Source organism: Homalodisca vitripennis, chromosome 8 (assembly GCF_021130785.1).
Source record: "Homalodisca vitripennis isolate AUS2020 chromosome 8, UT_GWSS_2.1, whole genome shotgun sequence".
In the NCBI taxonomy this organism is placed as follows: Eukaryota; Metazoa; Arthropoda; class Insecta; order Hemiptera; family Cicadellidae; genus Homalodisca; species Homalodisca vitripennis.
Window position 1 is genome coordinate 10677254 of NC_060214.1, and position 20957 is coordinate 10698210.

At 33.2% G+C, this 20957-nt stretch overlaps 1 protein-coding gene across 1 annotated transcript in view; it reads right to left on the reverse strand.

The window, feature by feature from the left end:
- Positions 1-12992: 12992 nt before the first annotated feature.
- The window catches only part of LOC124367285 (transducin beta-like protein 2), a 62214-nt gene continuing 54249 nt past the window's right edge, over positions 12993-20957 (reverse strand). The window contains exon 5 of the mRNA XM_046823999.1: positions 12993-17159. Within this exon, the coding sequence (XP_046679955.1) occupies positions 16921-17159 (239 nt within the window). The 3' untranslated portion in view covers positions 12993-16920. The remainder of the gene's footprint in view (positions 17160-20957) is intronic.

The window sequence follows — 20957 nt, forward strand, 5'->3', positions numbered from 1 at the left end:
CAACAAAGTAATTAATTATTTCAGTTAATTTAATGTTCTTGTAATAATCAGCTGGTTACCAACCAGCAGTTAGCAACATAAATAGTTCAATGACAATGGGCGTTTTCACACTACACGACACGTCAACAGCACTGCAACAGCACAGCACCGGCACGGCGTCGTCGGCAATGTAATCTTATGAGGGCGTTCACACTGGTGCCGTGCTGTTGCAGTGCTGGCGACGTGTCGGGACATGCTGTCGAGCTGCAGTCCCCCCGACTTGGCTGTCGCTGTGCAGTCACAGCTCAGTCCTGGTCTGTGTTTACTTGTAACGCACAGTGCTTCGTTACGCAAAATGGAAAGTAAGGAAAGTGCTTCGTTTAAGTACTATGCTGTTTCTCTCATTGAACTTGTTGAATCGCATCCGTGTCTGTGGGATAAAACTAATGAGGATAATAAAAATAAAATAATCAGAGAGAAGTCGTGGAAAGAAATAAAATAAAAGAAAATGGGTACGATGATCTAAACATTGAAGAAAAGAAGAAAGTTGGGTAAGTTGGTTTATCGCCATTCTCAGAGAAGTATTTTCTCGCATAATGTGTTGTTCAGTCAGATTAGTCAGTAAATAATCAAATGTTGGTTTACTCATACGGAAGAAATTAAAAAACTTCTTGGGATCACAGATTAACTTCTCAAATAAATTATAGTATGCACCATCTAAGTACCGCACCCTCAAAATTGGGTGAACCCACCACTTCCTCACTGACCGACGCTTCCTTTTTAAGTACAATAAATATAATCGGCGATTAAAGTCAGCCATCTCGCTTTCCACTCTTGAACCTAACTGCATTAAAACTGCTGTGCCTTCTCGTGACGTTGCTGTCAGGTGTGTAATCACCCTTGCTGTTGCTGTGCTGTTGCTGTGCTGTTGACGTGTAGTGTAGTGTGAAAACGCCCAATAGTGGATGCTGAGTGGGAGATGATGCTCAGCAAAACATTCATTACTTGTATTAACTTTTAATGAGTAAGACTTTCAAGTTATTAGTTTTAAAATTTCACTTGAACTCCATTTCAAAATGGAAACTTTTCTAAAATACTTATTAATTAATCTAAACATTTTAGAATATTTTAACTCTCTTCAATTCTAAGACAATGTTTTCTACAATAACACTGACAGGCTGCAAACTAAACATGACAGGACTATACTTATTTTAATCTAACAAAAATCACACTTAGTGAAGTTTGATAAAATTTATAGCACTTGTATGTTTGTTTTAATCAAGAATAATTTATTCAATATTTTACTTGGTGTTCTTACATGCAAATCAACAGCATAACACTTAAATGAACAGCTCTAAAAAAAAACTATTTTATTATAAATAGTTTCTTAACATCTTAGCAAAATTAGGTACTTTGGTAATATCCGGAGGCCATTATTTATGGAACAGTTTTTATTACCGAGGACCTAAAAAAAACTACACTTTTAGAAAGAACAGGCTTTATTTGACTAAACTGTGAAAATTACATGTCACAGTGACCATCAGTTCTTGTTTACTGTCTCCAAAATGAAGCTGTTGGCAAGAAGTAGGCCACTCTGTCCCTATTTACTTTTGTTATTAGAATGATATAACAGTTTTTATTAGGTTATCATAAATATATTACTAATGGTACCAAAGTTAAAGATAATTTTTAAGAGAATTTGGGTACTATCTCAAGGGGTTTTCCTTTTATCCGCCAGACGTGCAGAGTGGAAGGTGCCACCAACACCTGCAGTGATGGCCAAAGACATTTCCAGTTGGTACTCTCCCGAACTCAGACAGGTGCCAGATCGTCCAACTTGATCTGAGGTCAGTAAAGTACTGATCAGAAATCCCCCTTGCTATAAGTGCGGGCTCCGGTGGCCCCGCACTTCTGACGATAAAAGAAAAATATTCCCTGAGATGGTACTTTAATCCAAGCTCAAATCACGTGGGTCCTTAAATGTTGACCTTAACTTTTTATATTTATAATATGTACATATGTATAGCCTAATAGTAGAAAGGGACTAAGTGGGCTCCTTCTCACCTCCTTTTAGGAGGCAGAAAATCAATCGTCTTAATGACGTGTAATCTTCACAATAAGTCTGTCCTTTATAATAATGTAGTATTTCAGGGTTGTCCTATAATAGTGGCCTACGGTATAAAAGTACCAAAGGTAGACTAACAATTATTTAAGGGTACCAAAATCTGATCAAAATTACAATAAAAATATTAAAACAGTTCGTTATGTTAGTTAGTTGGAAAGTTGTAAACGGGAATAAAATAGAACTTTACTGTACATGTTTTATATTTATTGATTCAGTTTTATAATTATTATTATAAATACTATTTTGACTTTTATGTTCTTTTATTTACTTTTGATTAAACTGTTTATGTAGGTTAGCCAAAACAAAGAGTACTTTAGTATTATTATCTGCAGGCGACTATACTTTAAAGTTTTTTTTTTACCTGGGAAGTACATAATCTACATTTTTAAAAAGAGCAGACTTTACTTAACTTACTCTGAAAATTACATGTCTTTAAAACAATTGGTTCTTGTTTTTCTACCTCCCGAAAGAAAGCGATAACGATGAGGACGCCACTCTGACCCTATCTACTTTAACATGTTACATAAAGCAACCTAAGACCACTTTTCACAATTTCTTAAATAGTATATTTCCAATTCCAAAAATAATTTTAGGTGGTCAAAAACCATATAATACATACAAATTAAAAACATATTTCAAATTTAGGTTACATCCCAAACTCTAGTAATATAGGAGACTAGGGGAGAGGGGGAAGGCATGCATATGAAGAAAGGATAACAGGACTCTCGGCTGCAGTATAATAACCCAAATTACATTATTGGAATTACAAATTACAGTACAGTTCAGCTGTTTTTGTTAACAGTTTAACATTTAACTTAGATCATTCACAATATTTTTAAAGATGAACATGTCCGACACCTTGTGACAAAAATAAAATGTGTACATCGGCATAGGCCTACTACTTGCAACTGCTAACCACTACTTTCACTACTTTCTAATACCCTAAATATGATTTTAATTTGTTTGAATTAATTTGGAACAATAATGCTGAACCAAATTACGTTATAGGCTTTCAAGTTTGTATTAAACGATATTGTCTTTATATATTCGATAGTTCTCATATTTACAATCGATATCAAATTTGATCCTCATAGTGGCTGCTTATTATACTGCAACCAGGCTCTCAATATTTATTCTTGTTTGCACCACTGTACATCATTTTGTTGCATAGTCAATTTCAAGAAGAAGCGTGGTGAAGTGTGGCTATTGTGGCCAGGTGTATTATGTCTGTTGTTTTATATTTCTATAACAAAGATGTTAAGCTTGCTAAAACTGCTAACAATTTGTGTATTAAAAGTTTTTTTATTGTTTGAGGGTGCAAATGAAAGATATTAGGCTATATAGTTTTAAGTTTTCATCGAACATTATGTTATTGCACAATATAGTTACTATTGTGCCATTATCCTTAAACTATGTAAAATAATATACATGTAGTTAGGTGAGTGTATTATACAAGTAACTTTCTCAAGCATTTATGATCAGACATATAAAATGTTTATTTTACTTATAGGTACTATACCAAGGGATGTTTTTTGTTCATTACCATCATCGTGGAGCAGCACCGAAGCAGCCTGTACTATGACCAGAGGAGAGTAGAGTACGATAAGCCGACCCGGTTTTATATATTGGCAAACGATACTATTTAATTATAACTATACACTATCGTTATAATAAACCGATCCTACTGATTTTTAACACTTTTCATATAACAAACATATTATTGTCTTTTATAGACATAACAAAGTTGAAAGCTTGTATAGGGCTGCAAAAGGAAGTTTAAAAAATGACATATCAGCCGACCTGTTTGCAGGTCATCTATGTGAGTAGTAGTTGTACAGAAGAAAAGTATGTTTTTAGAGAGGATGCTTTTTTTAACAACTTCTTGAAAGCAGTTGATCATTACCACTCAAACATAAAGAGATACGCATAATTTCAATTGATATGATTGATAGACTCGTATTCAATATATAAATATTAAGTAACGATAATTGTACTAATCAATTATATAAAAACAGGGTCCACTTATCATACTCTACCCCCGAGGCATTGCTGTCAACCTGTTTAGTAGTAAATGATTAGTTTAACCACTTCACAATACTAGCCTATTTGTTTTTCAAAACAAAAATGCTCTTAAATAAAGATCAATATATCCATGTCCAGCAACTAATTTTACATAGGGATATATACAACAAATATTTATTTTCCAGAAATTCTATCTGTTTACATAGGGATATTAATTATGTAAAGGTTCTTCTGAAAAATGATCAACCAGATGTGTAAAGATTTACAGTTACTATAATATAGCCTAGGCTGTTTGTGAATGTTGCATGCAAGATATCACATATAGCCAGCTATAACATAAAAATGTTACACCCACTTAAAATTTAAACATACCAACATTATCCACACTATCAGTTTCAAAAGTTATCTTTTGACAGGTCTGATTAGGCTAATAACTTATTACTAATTTTGGTTCATTGCAAATTCAACTTTGTAACTTAAATGTATAATTCAAATTATTCATCTTTAGGTACAATGAGTTCATATCGATTAGTAGTATTCTATAACCATTCATTAACTTTAATTTAAATTTACTAAGCAAAAGCGGCAATTGTCATTAAAATGACAGGTTGAACTTTGAGACGCAATTGAAATAAACGTACAAATTCACTAGATAACGTGAATATTTTATTGCTAAACTTACCGGCGTACTTTAATGTGTAGACAACACGGAATGACAGTCGTTAGACAATCCCAATTGTATTATCAACACAAAATCTAAGCCGCTAACCACGTGCAAAATAACAAACGAAGCCACAGTTGAGCCAAAATGGCGTTGAGATCTATCAGCAACACTCCAGGTTAGGCAACGACATCCATGAAGTGTGGAAGAAATAGTACCAAGTTGCACAAATGTTTCTTATCAAAACAGATTATATACAACATAAAAATTGTTTATTGATAAGATTGAAGAGAATAATTCTTTAATTCTAATGTTATAAATGTAATTTTTCTGCAGATGGGATGTAGGTTTTAATTAAAAAGGAAAACTAAATTGTTTATTACCTTGCTAAATTTCTTTAATATAACCTAAATAAACTATAATAAACTAGCTGTTTCCCGCGGCTTCGCACGCTTTTCGTAAGTTTTGCCCGCGTATGAGCATTTCTGGTTGAAGTAAATTATATTTCCAACCCCGATGTAGATTTTACCTTGATGTCACGATCAAGAAAATATGTCAAAAATGTATTGTACATGCATAATGTATTTTATTACAAAGTGGTCTACCACTCAACCTTTAAGTTCAACCAAAAAATTTAGTTTAGACAATTATACATCATAACTTAGCGCCTTCAAATAGTGTTTCACTGTTTAATATACGTATCTATCTCGTAATTGCAGGTTATAATGTGCAGGCGCTTTGAAAACTTTTCTTCATTTTATTCGTTTATATTCACGACATAAGCGAATAATTCAGATAATAACTATCCTATCTTCTAAGTTAGACTAAATTACGGATACATGTGAAATTTGATTGAAATTGGTTCAGTCGTTTTGGAGTTTATTGGCAACATACATCGTGACTCAAGATTTTTATATATATAAGATTAGACTTAGTATAACGAACTCGTGGGCCACCTACGTTTGAGAATGGCAAATTGCACGTACTGAGCATATGAACATTATTTGAATTAGGCACTTTTTAAATTTAAAGTACCGTAACAGACATAATTGAAACTTCATATAGTTCCACGTGACGTATTCTGCTGTCAAGCGTATTTTATTATGTGGAAAAAGATGGACGATTTTCATTCTAAGTTTGATTTCTTATATTGTATTTGTGTATTGCAATTTTTCGGGTTTGGAAATAGCTTATTATGATTGCTTACGTCTTGGCCTAATTTTGTTCCAATCCATAGTGTTTCCTCCAAAGATGAATGGCTTTAACATTCAAGTTGAGTAGTTAGACAAAATGTTTCAGTAAACAGTGTAGGTACCTATGTATTAGTAAATCGTCGGCGTAAAGATGAAGGGCTGAATGCTTTAAGATTGAAACCATCACTCCGAAGTAAGAGATTCTCGCTTGTATTTCGTTGTTTTTATGTACCTTACGTTTATGTAAGTTGAGAATAAGCTGTTCAAGGACATAACCCGCGTGTAACTGTTTATCATTCAGCAATTATATCACCTTCCTTCACACTTTGTTGAAGTTCATTTAGGTAAGACACGAATCAGTCCGACAAATGAACAAGCCACACTTTTTAAATTTGATAAGAAGAATAGGGTGGTAAACACAATTGAAAGCCTTGAAGAAGCTAACAGTATTAAAATGGTTACTAGCTTATTTTCCATTGCCAAACGGATTTAATCGGTAATTTAGAAGAAGGCTGTAGTGGCACTATGATTAGACCTGAATCCAGGTTGAAATTTAATCAAAATGTTACTGTTATTGAAGTAAAGAAACTGCCGAACTGACTACTCATTAACTGACGTAGAACAAAGATAACTTCTATTGAAACAGCGTATCTGAAGTCTAAACTGTTTATGATTTAAATTGCTACAGTAACTAAAAAAACTGCATTTAACTGTCCAGGACTTTGACTAGATTATTGATTTATTTTTTATGTGTCTTCTTAAAATTAAGTATGTCGATTTTTTTGTCATCTCAAATCATGTAAATGTCGTCATTCCTAATTGCTTTACTGCTTGCATTTTAAGTTCTATTATTAACTATTCACTGTTGTGCTTTAGCCTATATTTGTTTGTTTTGTACCTTTCCTGTAGGTATTAGGGGCGCACCGACCCGACGGAGGAAGTGACAAACAGGTCCTCATCCGTAGACTAATGGATATATTCTCGGCTCTCTAACTGAGAGATCACGGGTTCAAATCCCGGGGAGGTCCAATCAGGCATAGACACGATTGATAAAAGTCCTTTGCAAATAAATACCAGAGTAATAAATCAGAGTACTTTGCAAATAAAATACCAGTGTAATAATAAATCAGTGTACATCGAAGCCAGCATAGCTGAGGCTTAAAAGAGAAGAAAAAAAGTGACAAACAGGTCCGGTCTCCTCCCAAGAGCATTTCATTTCAGGAATCAATCCCCTATAGATTATTTTAGACTTAAAATAACATTTATATTGAAACTTTGAATTCAGTTATAATTAGATATATACATTTAAACTTTATAACTATTTTAATTTACGAAATACACAACACTGCACATATAATTCAATTTAGTTCAAACGTAATATTTCACTGTCACGCAGCAACTACGAAAGTGAGGTTAGTTCTTTCTATTATTGTGATTTGTCCCTGCACTCTGTACTTTCAGTAACCGAGTGCAAAATGTACTCGTACTGATGTAAAATCACACGTTATAGAACACTCCATAAAGGTTCAAGTTTAATTTACTGCTAAACGAGTCCGAGCACTAAGTTGTAAAGTATCCGTATTGTAAAAGTAACCTGTACTCGGTACACGTTACTTTTACAATACCGAGTACTTTTGGTTTGCGATGACTTGTACTCTTAGGAAAATGAGTCCCCGGTACAAAGTATCTTTTACAGGAGTCCCTATATGATTATTTGTCACAGTAGTATGTTGCTAAGCTCTGAGCAGTTCTGAACCGTGTTTGTTTGTTGTCATTTACAAGGCAACACCGCCCTGGGCAGTGTAACGAGTTGCGCGTTAAAACGAGCAGTTACCGGTTGCCGTAAATGAAAAACGTGCTCAATTTAATCTGTGTTAATAATTGTAACATTTTAATTAATGGTTTACAAAATTATGAATGTTCAAAGTTGCAGATTGGTTGAAAAGTGCCAAAAAACAGGTATTTTTCTCGTTGTCAATGATATATCATGGAATTTATTGTAAGTAAACAGTTTTATATGTAGAAATGCAAAAATAAACAAGCTAAATTTTAGTATATCTCTTGTTATTGAAGCTCTATTAGTTTGTGATCGAGTGTATACATCAAGATTTAATTTTGGTCTTGATTTGTGATTTAACTTTACTATTTCGTTAATGCTGTCTAATTAACAACATTTTGTTAATACTATGATTAAATTTTGTTTTAGTTAGAGTTTGACCATAAAAGAAGTAATTTTTCATTATTTTATTGATTTTATTATTTTAAGAATATGTAGTTTGATATACAAAACACGTATATTTAAATTTGCTAAACTACTCAATTAAATTTTACAACATTATATGGTACAATGTTGATTTTTCCCATTTTTTATTCTTAAACTAATAAAACTAATACTAACTTAATGCAAATATTGAGTTTTTGTTCCATTTTTTATGGATATACTGCTTTACTCCCTTTGGCAGTCATGAATAAAATCAAGCATATATAGTAATACCTACAGGATTCTATTAGTAATTTAAAGCTCTGCTTACTTAGGTAGGGTAAAGGTGTTGTAAGAACTCCTTGGTGAGGCTGGTTACAATCTGTGGGCTAAAGGTGTTTGATCAAATGCGGCAAATAAAAGCCGATAAAAAAGCTGATGAGATGATAAAAAATGCAAGAACTAAGAAGAGGAAGCTGGAACACTGGAAGAATAATAAGGGCTTTATAGGCCTGGAATTGATGATGTCTGAATAAACACAATATTTCCTCTTTTGGCTTGATTTCCCAAAAACTTATAAAAATTTCTATTTTAGGTACAGTTGTTTTTTTCTCAAAAAGTGCTTAATTTTCTTATTTATGTATTAATATTAATTCTGAAAGTTTAAAAACTTAAATTTGAGGTATAATAGTTAGGTAAAGATCCATTAGAACAAGTTGTAGCTTTCCTGGCTACAGTAGTAGCCAATGGCGCAGTGTAGTGGGTACGGCGGTTATCGCAAGATAACCAGATCAAGCAACGCCGAGCGTGCCTGCTGCTTGGACAGGTGACCGCTGAGCGATCCTGTCCTTGCAAGCGGCCCGCCTGCCCGGCCATTGGTGGTGGTTCGGAAGTCACCTTTAAGCCGTTGGTCCCCAGGTTAAGTGTTAGAGAGGGCTTCTTAGCCCTAACTTCGCCTGGTAAAATAAGACATTCTTTACTTTTTACTTTTAGTTTTTAAATACCTGGTTCCGATATATAACAAATCTAACATTAAGATAAATGAAATGTCAGATTTCCCTTAAACAAACTTATATAAACTGAATTTGTTGGAGAAGATTTTAATCATCCCAGTATAAGCTTACTGGTGATTGGTGGTAGAGTGATTTTATTGAAAACTTTATACATTCTGACCATCCACATTAACCTCCTTTAATTAGTTCAAAAATACTATAAAATAACCATGTTAGGTCCTACTATTACAAAGATTTTCTGGGGGTGTGCCCCTAGCCCCCATACTGGTCTGAGGATTATTCCATACCCCCCAACTCAATAGTGTGCTGGACACCCCCCAGAGAAGATTTCTGGGTTCGCCAATGGTGGGCATAGCATTGAATCATGCTTATAATATGATTTAAAGATCATCGTCATATTAATTCATTTGACTCTATTTTAATTAATCATCCTATAATTTCTTTTTAAGCCAAAAAATAATAAATTTGTTTACTAAGCTTCTATAAAAATATCAAAATCGTTTAATGGCTTCTGTGTTGGTACATAATATGATTCTTTTTTTTTCTAAAAACAGTTCAATTGTTAAATGTAAGCTCTATTTCTACTGTATGATAAGATTATATAAATATAGCTGTATTACACTATTTTTGTGAACTTCAAAATTTACTAACAGTTTTCAATGAGAGTTGCTGTAGTATTTGTGATTCTGTTTAGATCAGCTATGACTGTTTTAAAGCCTAAGTACTTTAATAGGTTAAAGAATAAAATTATTTTGGTTTTATGTTACTCAAGAGATTGGTGTTAAAATCTCCTTTCCTAATGATGATAGTGCTATTTTGCTAGGCTTTATTCATTGATTAGGTAGGTAATGTAGTTTCCCTAAAAGCATATCCAAGTTGTCATCCAAGCTTAAAATAAAACAGTAAGAACAACAATCAGATTTTGAATTTGATTTCTCAGGATTCAAAGATTTTGTATTATCTACAGGTTTAACCAAATTCTACAATTTTTGTTCATCAATGAAAGTGAGGTCTTCCATATAGCTATGATGTCCATGCTCATGACAGATTTGCCAAAGCAGTTTAGTAATGAATACTTTAGTATTTTAATTTATTGTAATGAGTCTTTCTTCTTACATTCCACGCTCCTTCATCCTCAATCTCATTTTCATAACAGAGACCTGCTAATTGACCCAAATTTTACACAATTCTTCTAGCATTGAGATTTAGGATAATCTTTAATATTTTTCGTCAGGATTGTTTATTTGTTGGTCAGCTTTGTACCTTGCCGGCTCAAGAAAAGTTTTGCCGACAAATTCGTAGTAGTTTGAGACTAGGCAAAATATTATGTCATTCCCTAACCTATAGGAGTCCTTGCTGAGTAGCAGAACCATCCAGCATTGTTGTTAGGCTCAGGAAGCTCCATTTGTTCCGGATATACACTTCTTTTAAAATTAAATTCTGTATTTTAATTACAGAATTTTAAATGATTTTGTCATTTTTAATACAATAACTTATTTAGTTTGCCCCTCATATTACTCAATCTCTCCATATTCACAATTTTTGCACTACTTAACTTGTATCTGAAAATAATTTGATGGTTTTTGTACATCTTTTTATATTTTTAATAAAAATATAAGTTAAAAAATATAGTTTGATCATCAAAGAGGTTCAGTAGGTGAAATTTGTAATTATAAATTTCTTTCATTACTGTTTCTTTCTCATATTTCTAGAATCAATTTTACATAACTCCCATCTATTTCTATCTGTAACAGAAAGAAACAAAGGTATTTCACTGTGCATGAAGTAATATCAAAGTTGTGAATTTGATTTTTCAGTGACCGCGACCACCGTTCACGCTTATATTGATTTTATATGATCATGCTCCGCACATAAATATACCTAAAATGAAATAAAACACATATCCCTGAACTTGGGGAATCCTAACCTTTTAAAAAGTGCCTTAATGAGAAGTTACAAAATCCTGTTATATTTGTATGTGCCTTGATATTGCAACCATAGAAAAAAATAAAATAAAGTGGAAAGTCGTAGACAAGATATGATTTTAGCGTACTCTTGATTACGGAATCTTCTAAGAAGGGTTGAAGTATCCTCGCTAGCTCAATAGAAACAGGATGTTCTTGTTCCAGTTGCTATCTGTTTCACCAACTTCAAATTCTCTAATACAGTATTGATCGTACATCGGCAGGAAATTCTTCAATAGGCTACCACAAGAACTGCAACACAAGAGAAGCTCCTCACTGAAAGCAGCGTTGAAGAAATGGCTATTGGACAGACCTTTTTATTCTCTCGAGGAATTCCTACAAGGAACATTCCAGAACTGACCCAGCCACCTTTGAATAAAAGGCTATTGTAATTGTTTAAAACGTTGACACCATTAAATGCTATTTTGTAATCTTGATGATTATAAATAAAGATAATTCTGATTCTGATCCTACCAATAACTACTTACTTTGATATGTACATTTATATATGCACCAATATCCAGTACTATGATTGAGTTAAAAACGTTTAATTGTTCATGTTAGGGTTTACAGTAACTAAGTGAGTCTAAACGGTGTACGTGTTGCACAATTGAAAAGATACATATATTTGTTCCTAAATTGTAATACATAAGACGTGGATTTAATCATTAAACTCTTATTTTACTTATAACTGCACAACTATATAGTTTAAAGCCTTAATGATATGAATAAGAAACAACCAACATATAAGTAGTTGAATAATATAATTTAAATTGTACTTAAAACATTGAAAGCTTGATATTATTAATAATTTATTAAAAAACTATATTTTTGTAATATAGAAGAATGTGATAATAGCCATACAAGGAGCGTGCATTTTTTATTCTGTTAATTTTTATATAATACTCAACAATGTACATAGTGTATCCTACACAAAAGTAAAGACACATAACAATAATCGTATATCTTTGCACAAACATTTATTAAATAAATAATTGGTATAACTGACGTATTTCAAATCAAGATTGCCCACTGTCTATAAAAATCTAAAGTAAATACTTACAGTGAAATCTGAAAACATGAACAAAAATTTCAGAAAACTGTATTTTGTTATTACACAACGCACTTTTCTGAAGTTTTTAACATTGTTAAAATTACAAAATGTTCCTCCGGACATAACCCAGCTTAAGTTTCTTTCGTCAGTTAATAAACTTGTGAATCAAGTGCGTAAATCATGTCAAAATTCTAAACATAGATCAATTCAAGGAATGTCAAAACTGAAGCTATTCGGTGATTTTTGTGGGTGTCAGTCAACATCTTTGGCTTTGTACACCATTCACGTACAACACCATCACTCATAATGTTTTCTACGTAATCACAACTCATTCTCTGATGGATTTCTGCTCCACTATGTCATTCTGCTTGCAAGAAACAAATAACACTCCTCAAGAAGCGGCCATGTTTATGCAACTGGTGCTCAGCACAAACTAGCTACTCAAACCCTGCAGTGATAAATGTTGTACTGGGAAATATGTGCAATCAACTACTGCACACCACACGAACCTGCCACGTGTCTGATTGTCATGACAGGATATGAGATAGGAGGTTGAAAAAAAACAGCCCTTGAACATACAAGTATATAGATAACACACTAAAAGTGAAAATGTTAAACATGCATTCTGGTACAAGTTAAAAAAAAAATTCCTCTGAGTATTATATTTGTACTAAACAACTTTTCAAATTTATCCTTCCCATAATTCCAGATACTATGTCAATGTTTCCAAATTAAGCTACACGCAAAACTGTATAAGAGGTTATGAAATTAAACGCAAAACTGTTAAACAATATAACTTTTATTCAGTCTTACTCATATAAAAACACTTGATTAATATTAATTCACACTTTATTGTATTAAAAATAAACCTATTTCAAGTTGTATTCTGTACTAACTAGTCGACTTTCACTCCATTGGTTAAAATACAATTCAAGTGAAACAGCTCAGAGTTGAACTCTCACACTTGACGTAGTCTCATTCCTGGAACAAAGGTGTCAATCTAATCACTAAATAAAATAGGATTTTTATATTTAAAAAGAAACCCTCAACCACAGTGAGACATGGCGCAGGTTTCTTGTTTAGTCCACTCTCTGAAACTTAAGATGCTCTGTGGCATGTTTCATAATGGAAATAGGCAGTGACAGATTGTTACTGTAACACTAAAAATTATTGAACCATTTTGGAATATTTGATAAAATCATATAATAAAATACTTGATATAGCTGACATATTGTTGTCTCTATTTTGCCTCATTCACATGGAAATAAACAAGACAACAGTACAATTTATTACTATACAAGCCTTTAACATACAAGTCCTGCTCAAAGCTATAATGAACTCGACCATACATCTAAAGCTTTTTTTATTAGTGCCATGTAAACATAACTCAAATATTTGGCAATGTTATAAAAAAAATATTATATTATTGTTAAAAAGCTGGGCAAAGTATGCGAAATAACATTTAAATCTGTAGCAAATGTTGATTTACGAAATTTATGGTACAAATTTGAGATGTAACACCATAACCAAATATGACAATAACTGCATTACAATAAAAATAAAACTTATTTAACTCATCATTAATTTGGTAGCATTAAATTGAAGCACAATGTTTTACAGCTGTTAAAATTTGAACATGAAATAAAATATTACTAGATATAAAATTCCAGTCATTACATTCTGTGCCTGGCCTAAAGCTTCACTGTCACTGCCACTGGCACCACCACACCAAGCCTAGGCTGCTGCAGAGGAGGCTGGGTACTGTTATTGCAACCTCCCTGACCATATTCATATTTCCTTATAATAACCAATAACCCGTAATATATCAATGTTCTCCATTATTTGTGATCAATGTAATTAAGTAGCAATATATCATCACGTATTTCCATTTTTTCTGTACCTCCTTATAGGAATATCTCAGTTGTAGAGAGATGCTAGCCTACCAGGCTGTGAAATTCAAGAAACAAGAGGATTATGAAATTGTGCATTCACACGGTTGATTCTGAGTATGAGATGAAAGCTGAACATGACCTCAGACTGGAAAAAGGTGAAGGTCAAGGAGGAAGAAGAAGAAAACTGAATAGATAAAAGTCATGCCTGGCTATTTAGATTCTGACTTTGCCGAAGAGGAAAAGTACTCATCCTTGGAGAATCATGTAAAGTCAGCTGTTGAACGCCTAATACATTATTTAGAATATTATGATATGAGAACAGAAAGACTACTCAGGAGAGGGTTTGCACTACAACAAGAGTGTCTGCCAGAGATAAAAAACGAGCCGACCTTTCCCTCCATCACAACCGATCAGAAGAGTGAAGATCGCCCGCTCCTCTTGCTGATACCAAGAACTCGGCACACTGGGCTGAGTGAGATTATTACCAACTAGACCAATATTCGAGCTCCTACAGCAGCATAGGGAATGATGAGTTGCGGACCACTGGCAGGAGGTATAAGGAAAGTTGTCCCTTAAGAGCCACTATGAGCTGATATTACATTTACAAAGGTCTTGAATAAATGCTGTCAAACACCTGATTTAGTAAAGAAATCAACTAATAGAAACTATCAGCTGATATTAAACATTCACAAAGGCTGGAATGGTAGCAGCTGTTCTTAGTTTTGGTATAATAGAGTGAATAGATGTTATAAAACAAATGATTTAGTGAAAATATCAGTAAATATTTAATATCAGCTGATATTACACATTCACAAAGGTAGGGATGGTAGCAGCTGTTCTTAGTTTCTGGTATAATTGAGTGAATAGATGATGTCAAACAAGTGATTTAGTGAAAATATCAGTAAATATTTAATATCAGCTGATATTACACATTCACAAGGGTAGGGATGGTAGCAGCTGTTCTTAATTTCTGGTATAAAAGAGTGAAAAAATGCTTTCAAACACCTGATTTAGAGAAGAAATCAATGAATAGCAACTATCAACGGATATTACACATTCACAAAGGCTGGAATGGTTGCAGCTGTTCTTAGTTTCTGGTATAAAAGAGTGAACAGATGTTATAAAACAAAGTGATTTAGTGAAAATATCAGTAAATATTTAATATCAGCTGATATTACACATTCACAAGGGTAGGGATGGTAGCAGCTGTTCTTAATTTCTGGTATAAAAGAGTGAACAGATGTTATAAAACAAATGATTTAGTGAAAATATCAGTAAATATTTAATATCAGCTGATATTACACATTCACAAAGGTAGGGATGGTAGCAGCTGTTCTTAGTTTCTGGTATAATTGAGTGAATAGATGATGTCAAACAAGTGATTTAGTGAAAATATCAGTAAATATTTAATATCAGCTGATATTACACATTCACAAGGGTAGGGATGGTAGCAGCTGTTCTTAGTTTCTGGTATAAAAGAGTGAAAAAATGCTTTCAAACACCTGATTTAGTGAAAATATCAGTAAATATTTAATATAAGATGATATTACACATTCACAAAGGCTGGGATGGTAGCAACTGTTCTTAGTTTCTGGTATAATTGAGTGAATAGATGATGTCAAACAAGTGATTTAGTGAAAATATCAGTAAATATTTAATATAAGATGATATTACACATTCACAAAGGCTGAGATGGTAGCAACTGTTCTTAGTTTCTGGTATAATAGAGTGAAAAAATATTTTCAAACACCTGATTTAGAGAAGAAATCAATGAATAGCAACTATCAACGGATATTACACATTCACAAAGGCTGGGATGGTTGCAGCTGTTCTTAGTTTCTGGTATAATTGAGTGAATAGATGCTGTCAAACAAGTGATTTAGTGAAAATATCAGTAAATATTTAATATCAGCTGATATTATACATTCACAAATGTAGGGATGGTAGCAGCTGTCCTTAGTTTCTGGTATAATTGAGTGAATAGATGATGTCAAACAAGTGATTTAGTGAAAATATCAGTAAATATTTAATATCAGCTGATATTACACATTCACAAAGGCTGGGATGGTTGCAACTGTTCCTAGTTTCTGGTATAATAGAGAGAATGAATGCTGTCAAACACCTGATTTAGTGAGGAGACAATGAATAGAAACTATCAGCTGATATTAAACATTCAGAAAGGCTGGGATGGTAGCTGCTGTTCTTAGTTTCTGGTATAATAGAGAGAATATAAATGCTGTAAAACACCTGATTTAGTGAAAAATCCAAAGAGTAGCAACATTAATTCAGTCAAAACCACCTTTATCGTAGCCAATGACTTTTCTTACTTGTAGTTAAATCAAAATTCAAAATTACCGTACTTGCACAATCCCTATATACAAAAAGAGTTTGATAACAGTCCTACTGTAATAACACTGCAATTGAGTGATTTACATATTTTTAACTTAATAAGACTTAATCATATCCAAAATATGGAACGCAAGGGAGATTTTAGTGCTAAAATCATATCAATGAAAAACAGTGAGCATGCAATAAAAACACAAACATACATAAATGCAATTAAAATACTTGGAATTACTGAGGAAAATGAGTTGATATAACTCTTAAAAAGGAACACAATTGTGATAGCAAACTGTTAAATAAACCAAAACAACAAATTTTAACTGGTGGACAAATTATTTGTCTCAGTTTGATAGGATAACACTATTATTATTAAAATACATCTTCAGATTTTCAAACTGTATAAAAAGTTACAAAAGTTATTTATTTATTAATACAATCGGCATTTGTATTGTTATGAAAGGCTACTTTGTGGCTTCACTTTGCTTTTGTGACCAAAGGCTCCTTCAGGCTCTTGAGGAAAGTTTCTGCAGTAGAAATGATTCCCTCCAGGCGTTCCTTTGTGGCCGCAGAATTGTTGGCCATGGAGAGACGCAGCCGCGCAGAGGCTATTGCGGTGCGGCGTCCAGTCACGTTGTGGAACACTCGGACATGCTTCTCCCCCGCAGTCAGCACATGGTCACCAGCCGAGTCGAACAGCACGCGTGTTATCGAGCCTGGAACAGATGTTTGATTCGTTAAGGATATCAAACTTTAGTCACCAGAAGGAAGGTTCATTTCTGGCTGCTTTATACCTTCTGGTTAAACCTAGATTGGGTATAGCAAAAACTGATTTCTCCTTTAAATCTGAGCATCCCTATAGGTATTCAGGAGCGACACATCACTAAAAAAAAAATGTCGAGATATCAAGGTGGAAGGTTGTATCAGTAGGTTTAGTCTACTGCGGAGAATGACTGTTGGAGTGGTTTGAGTTCCCTCAGTGTTCAAGGTCATTACTTCTGAACAAGAGGGAGTGCTACTCCTTTCTTGCATTAACTGCAGAAGCAGGAACAGAGCTGACCTTTCCTTCTCCCAAGGTGACATGACTGCCCCCCAACCTTACCCATCCTGAATGTCCCATCGATCTGGAGGTGAGCATAAAGTTCCTTTTAGAACTAAGTGCAATGAGACAGGTTTCTCAGCTTCTTGTCCTAAATTAAAAAAAAAGACAAGAAGGAAAGTTTTTATTATTTACAACTGGAACACAGCCATTGGAAGCCACATGTGACAATGTTGCCATCTTTACACAACATATCTATGGTAGAAGAGTTGATTCAATGTGAATGTTTAATGTAGCTCTATTTCTCATTCCACTTACTGCAGCTCTATACTTTTTATAAATATGGAGTCTACCTGGATAGATTCAATAAAGTCGGTGACGAAGACGTTCAAAACAAACTTTCGAACCGTTTCGACATTGGAAACACCTAGACTTTCAAAAAAGTCATTCAAGAAAAAAGAGCATTGTCTATTTACCCAGTTACCACCCAGTGTATACAGTAGTCAGATCTGTGACAGAGTCAGATTTCAGCTGATGCATTAAGTTGGAGTTTTAGAGTTTAAAATGCTTGAGCATTAGATGATTTAAGATTTGAAGAAATATAATGTTTATCTTCCACAACATTAAGGGGACTCGGATGGGCAAAAAAATTTTTTTTACCAAAAATTGTTTTTTTGTGATTTTGTATTCCCTGTTTCATTCTTTTTCAGAAAATACTTCACTTAAGATTTTCTGATGGTTAGTTCTTTTTTTATAGCTGTTTTTCTAAAGAATTGCAAAGAGATTTTGACGTGCAAGTACCAGAGAGCGATGGCCAATAAGGAGGCCTATGATCATAAAGATCATTTCCACCTGCCTAAAGTGGTAATGGACAAAATAAAACCAATATTTAGGGACTTGGCTTCACCAGACCTTCTAAGGAAATGTTTTACACGGAGGTACATAAAACCCCAATTAATCCGTCAACAACATAATTTTGGTCTCGACTTCCTAAAAATACATTTATGCTAAGGTCAACCCTTGAACTAGGTGTATATGAGGCTGTTGCTTGCTTCAATCAAGGTAATATTGTGAGATGTTTAGCTTTAACAATAATTAGGCTACAAGCCTGACAACAATTTGGTCAGACAAATGAAACAGAAAGATGAGATCCGAATCTGACAAGCAGAAAAATGCCATCGAGGAATTAGAAAAGAAGTGCCGGCAGAGGGCAAAATTAACCAAATTAAGACTGGAAGAGTTGCTTGAGGAAGAAGAGGATCCAGATAACCCAGCATATGCCCCTGGACACTATTAACTGTAGTTTATTTTTGTATTTTTATAGAGTTGGTTACAATGAACGTCAAATGCGTTTTCTGTAAATCTATGTTTTTTGTTCGATAGGTACACTTTTCTGAAGAACTATTATAGGGAGCCTGTTGATTCTTTTTTTAATTTGTTCCCTAAGTAATAATCTACATTTTGAATACATTATTATTGCCTTATGTTCAGTACTTAATTTTATACATCAGAGTAAATTGTAATTTTTTATGATATTTTTTGCATTAAAAGAAAAAAAATTTCACACGTTTATATGAAATGATTTTTTTTATAACCCTGTATTCAAAATGTTAAGAAAAGTACAAGGAGCAGAATAAAAAAAGAATTAACTGGCTACCATTTATAGTTTTTTAAGATAATGGTACCTAAATTTCATCAAATTAACATTGTGGGGATAGGCCCATACGACTCCCCTTAAAACACACTAGTAACAACTAATATTTATTCCAAAGAAACAATAGAACAAAGAAATATCACTGAAAAACATTCTTCACAGCACAATCCGCCGGCCAGACATAGGAACTAACAGTGGTGGGATATGATTTATTAATAGCAGTCTGTTGATCGGTGCTAGTTACCGACCACAGGGAGCCTTCTGGGTTTTGATTGTCTCTAATTCCTCCTTTACTTCAAGTTGATTCTTTCATTATGAAGAATAACATCATTAAGAAAATGTTTATTGTACCAAGTGAAGCAAGAAACCAACAATTTTAGTATACCAAAAATTGTTCAGAAATTAAAACCGACTTTGATAAAATTTTAACACGAATTCAATAATTTAGCTACGGAGGGAAGGATTGATTCAATGATAATATTGAGTTTAGTTCCACAGTTCACCTTCCTCTTATTGCAGTGTCTGAAATCTGACACTGTTGTAGACTTGACTCCTGAATTCTAGAGTCGGTTTGTATGAAGAGATCCAGAACATTATGTGTAGAAAACTTGGTCGTTATGTTATGTTAATCGCTGTCTTTTTTATTATCTCTTCAGACGAACATGGCTCCAGATTCCAGGAGTCAAGTCTGTGACACGCCAGGTTTCAGATGCTGAAATAAGACGAAGGTGAAATGGAGCTAAATTCAACATTCTCAAATTCAGTACATTCTAAATTTCAAGTTTTAACGTTTTCCTTTTGAACGATTACCAATGAATACATGTACCACTATTTAACAGTAGAGCACTTTTTTGCCAATATACCAGTACTTGGCCAAAAGGGAGAGAAGTTAATGAAGGGGTTTGAGGTTAGTATAAGAACAGCTGCCTAGAAATAACGACCTTGTTTCTTAAGTGATGAAGAGATATTTATACAAACCTAATGAATATACTTCAGTTTGAATAATTGTGTATTATAAATATTTCATACATAATAAAAAAATAAGATTTACAATATGAAAGATTTTTAAATTGATAAGACTTGCAAGTGAGATATTAAATTAAATTAATATTTTTAATGAATTGTGATTTACCTATATCAGTCAGTTAAACACGAAATTCTAACCTGTATTGTTCATAAATATAAACAATACGTAACATATTATGCAAATATGTAAGTTTTCTTCAACAATCACAAAAACAACATCGCTCCACAGCTTTATGAATAATAAAACACTACTTATAAGTCTAAATAAAATTACATTGTGTTTATTTTGTCACAACATTTTGTTTTTTATTTTATACTTTTTTATCTCAATGAACTGCATAATAATTTGAAGAACTTTATTTAGTCCAGTTTATGAATAATGGCAGTTATAAATAATTTTTACTATTCCTCCTATTTCAGAAAAAGACTAAGATGACTGCACCTTGGAGAACACAATAGTAATGAATAGTTTCGAATTTCTAATACGGAATAAATTTTCAAAAGACTAGGTAAGCTAACCCAAAATGTAGATGGCTAAGCAAACTTGTGGGTAAAGCGAACTAGCTTTTACAATATCATACGTGGGTATGTTTTTTTTTAATACCACTATAACATTATTTAAGTTAGGTTTATTTGCATCCAGAAAGATTCTTAAATTTGATCATCCACGTTTTCGGAGAAGAGCCTTTGGAAACATTCTCATGGAAAATCAACACTTCTCTCCCTTCTCACTTCCAGCATACTGGAAAGTTCAAGCACATAAGAGGGTCATCAAACCAACAGATTGAAAACCAC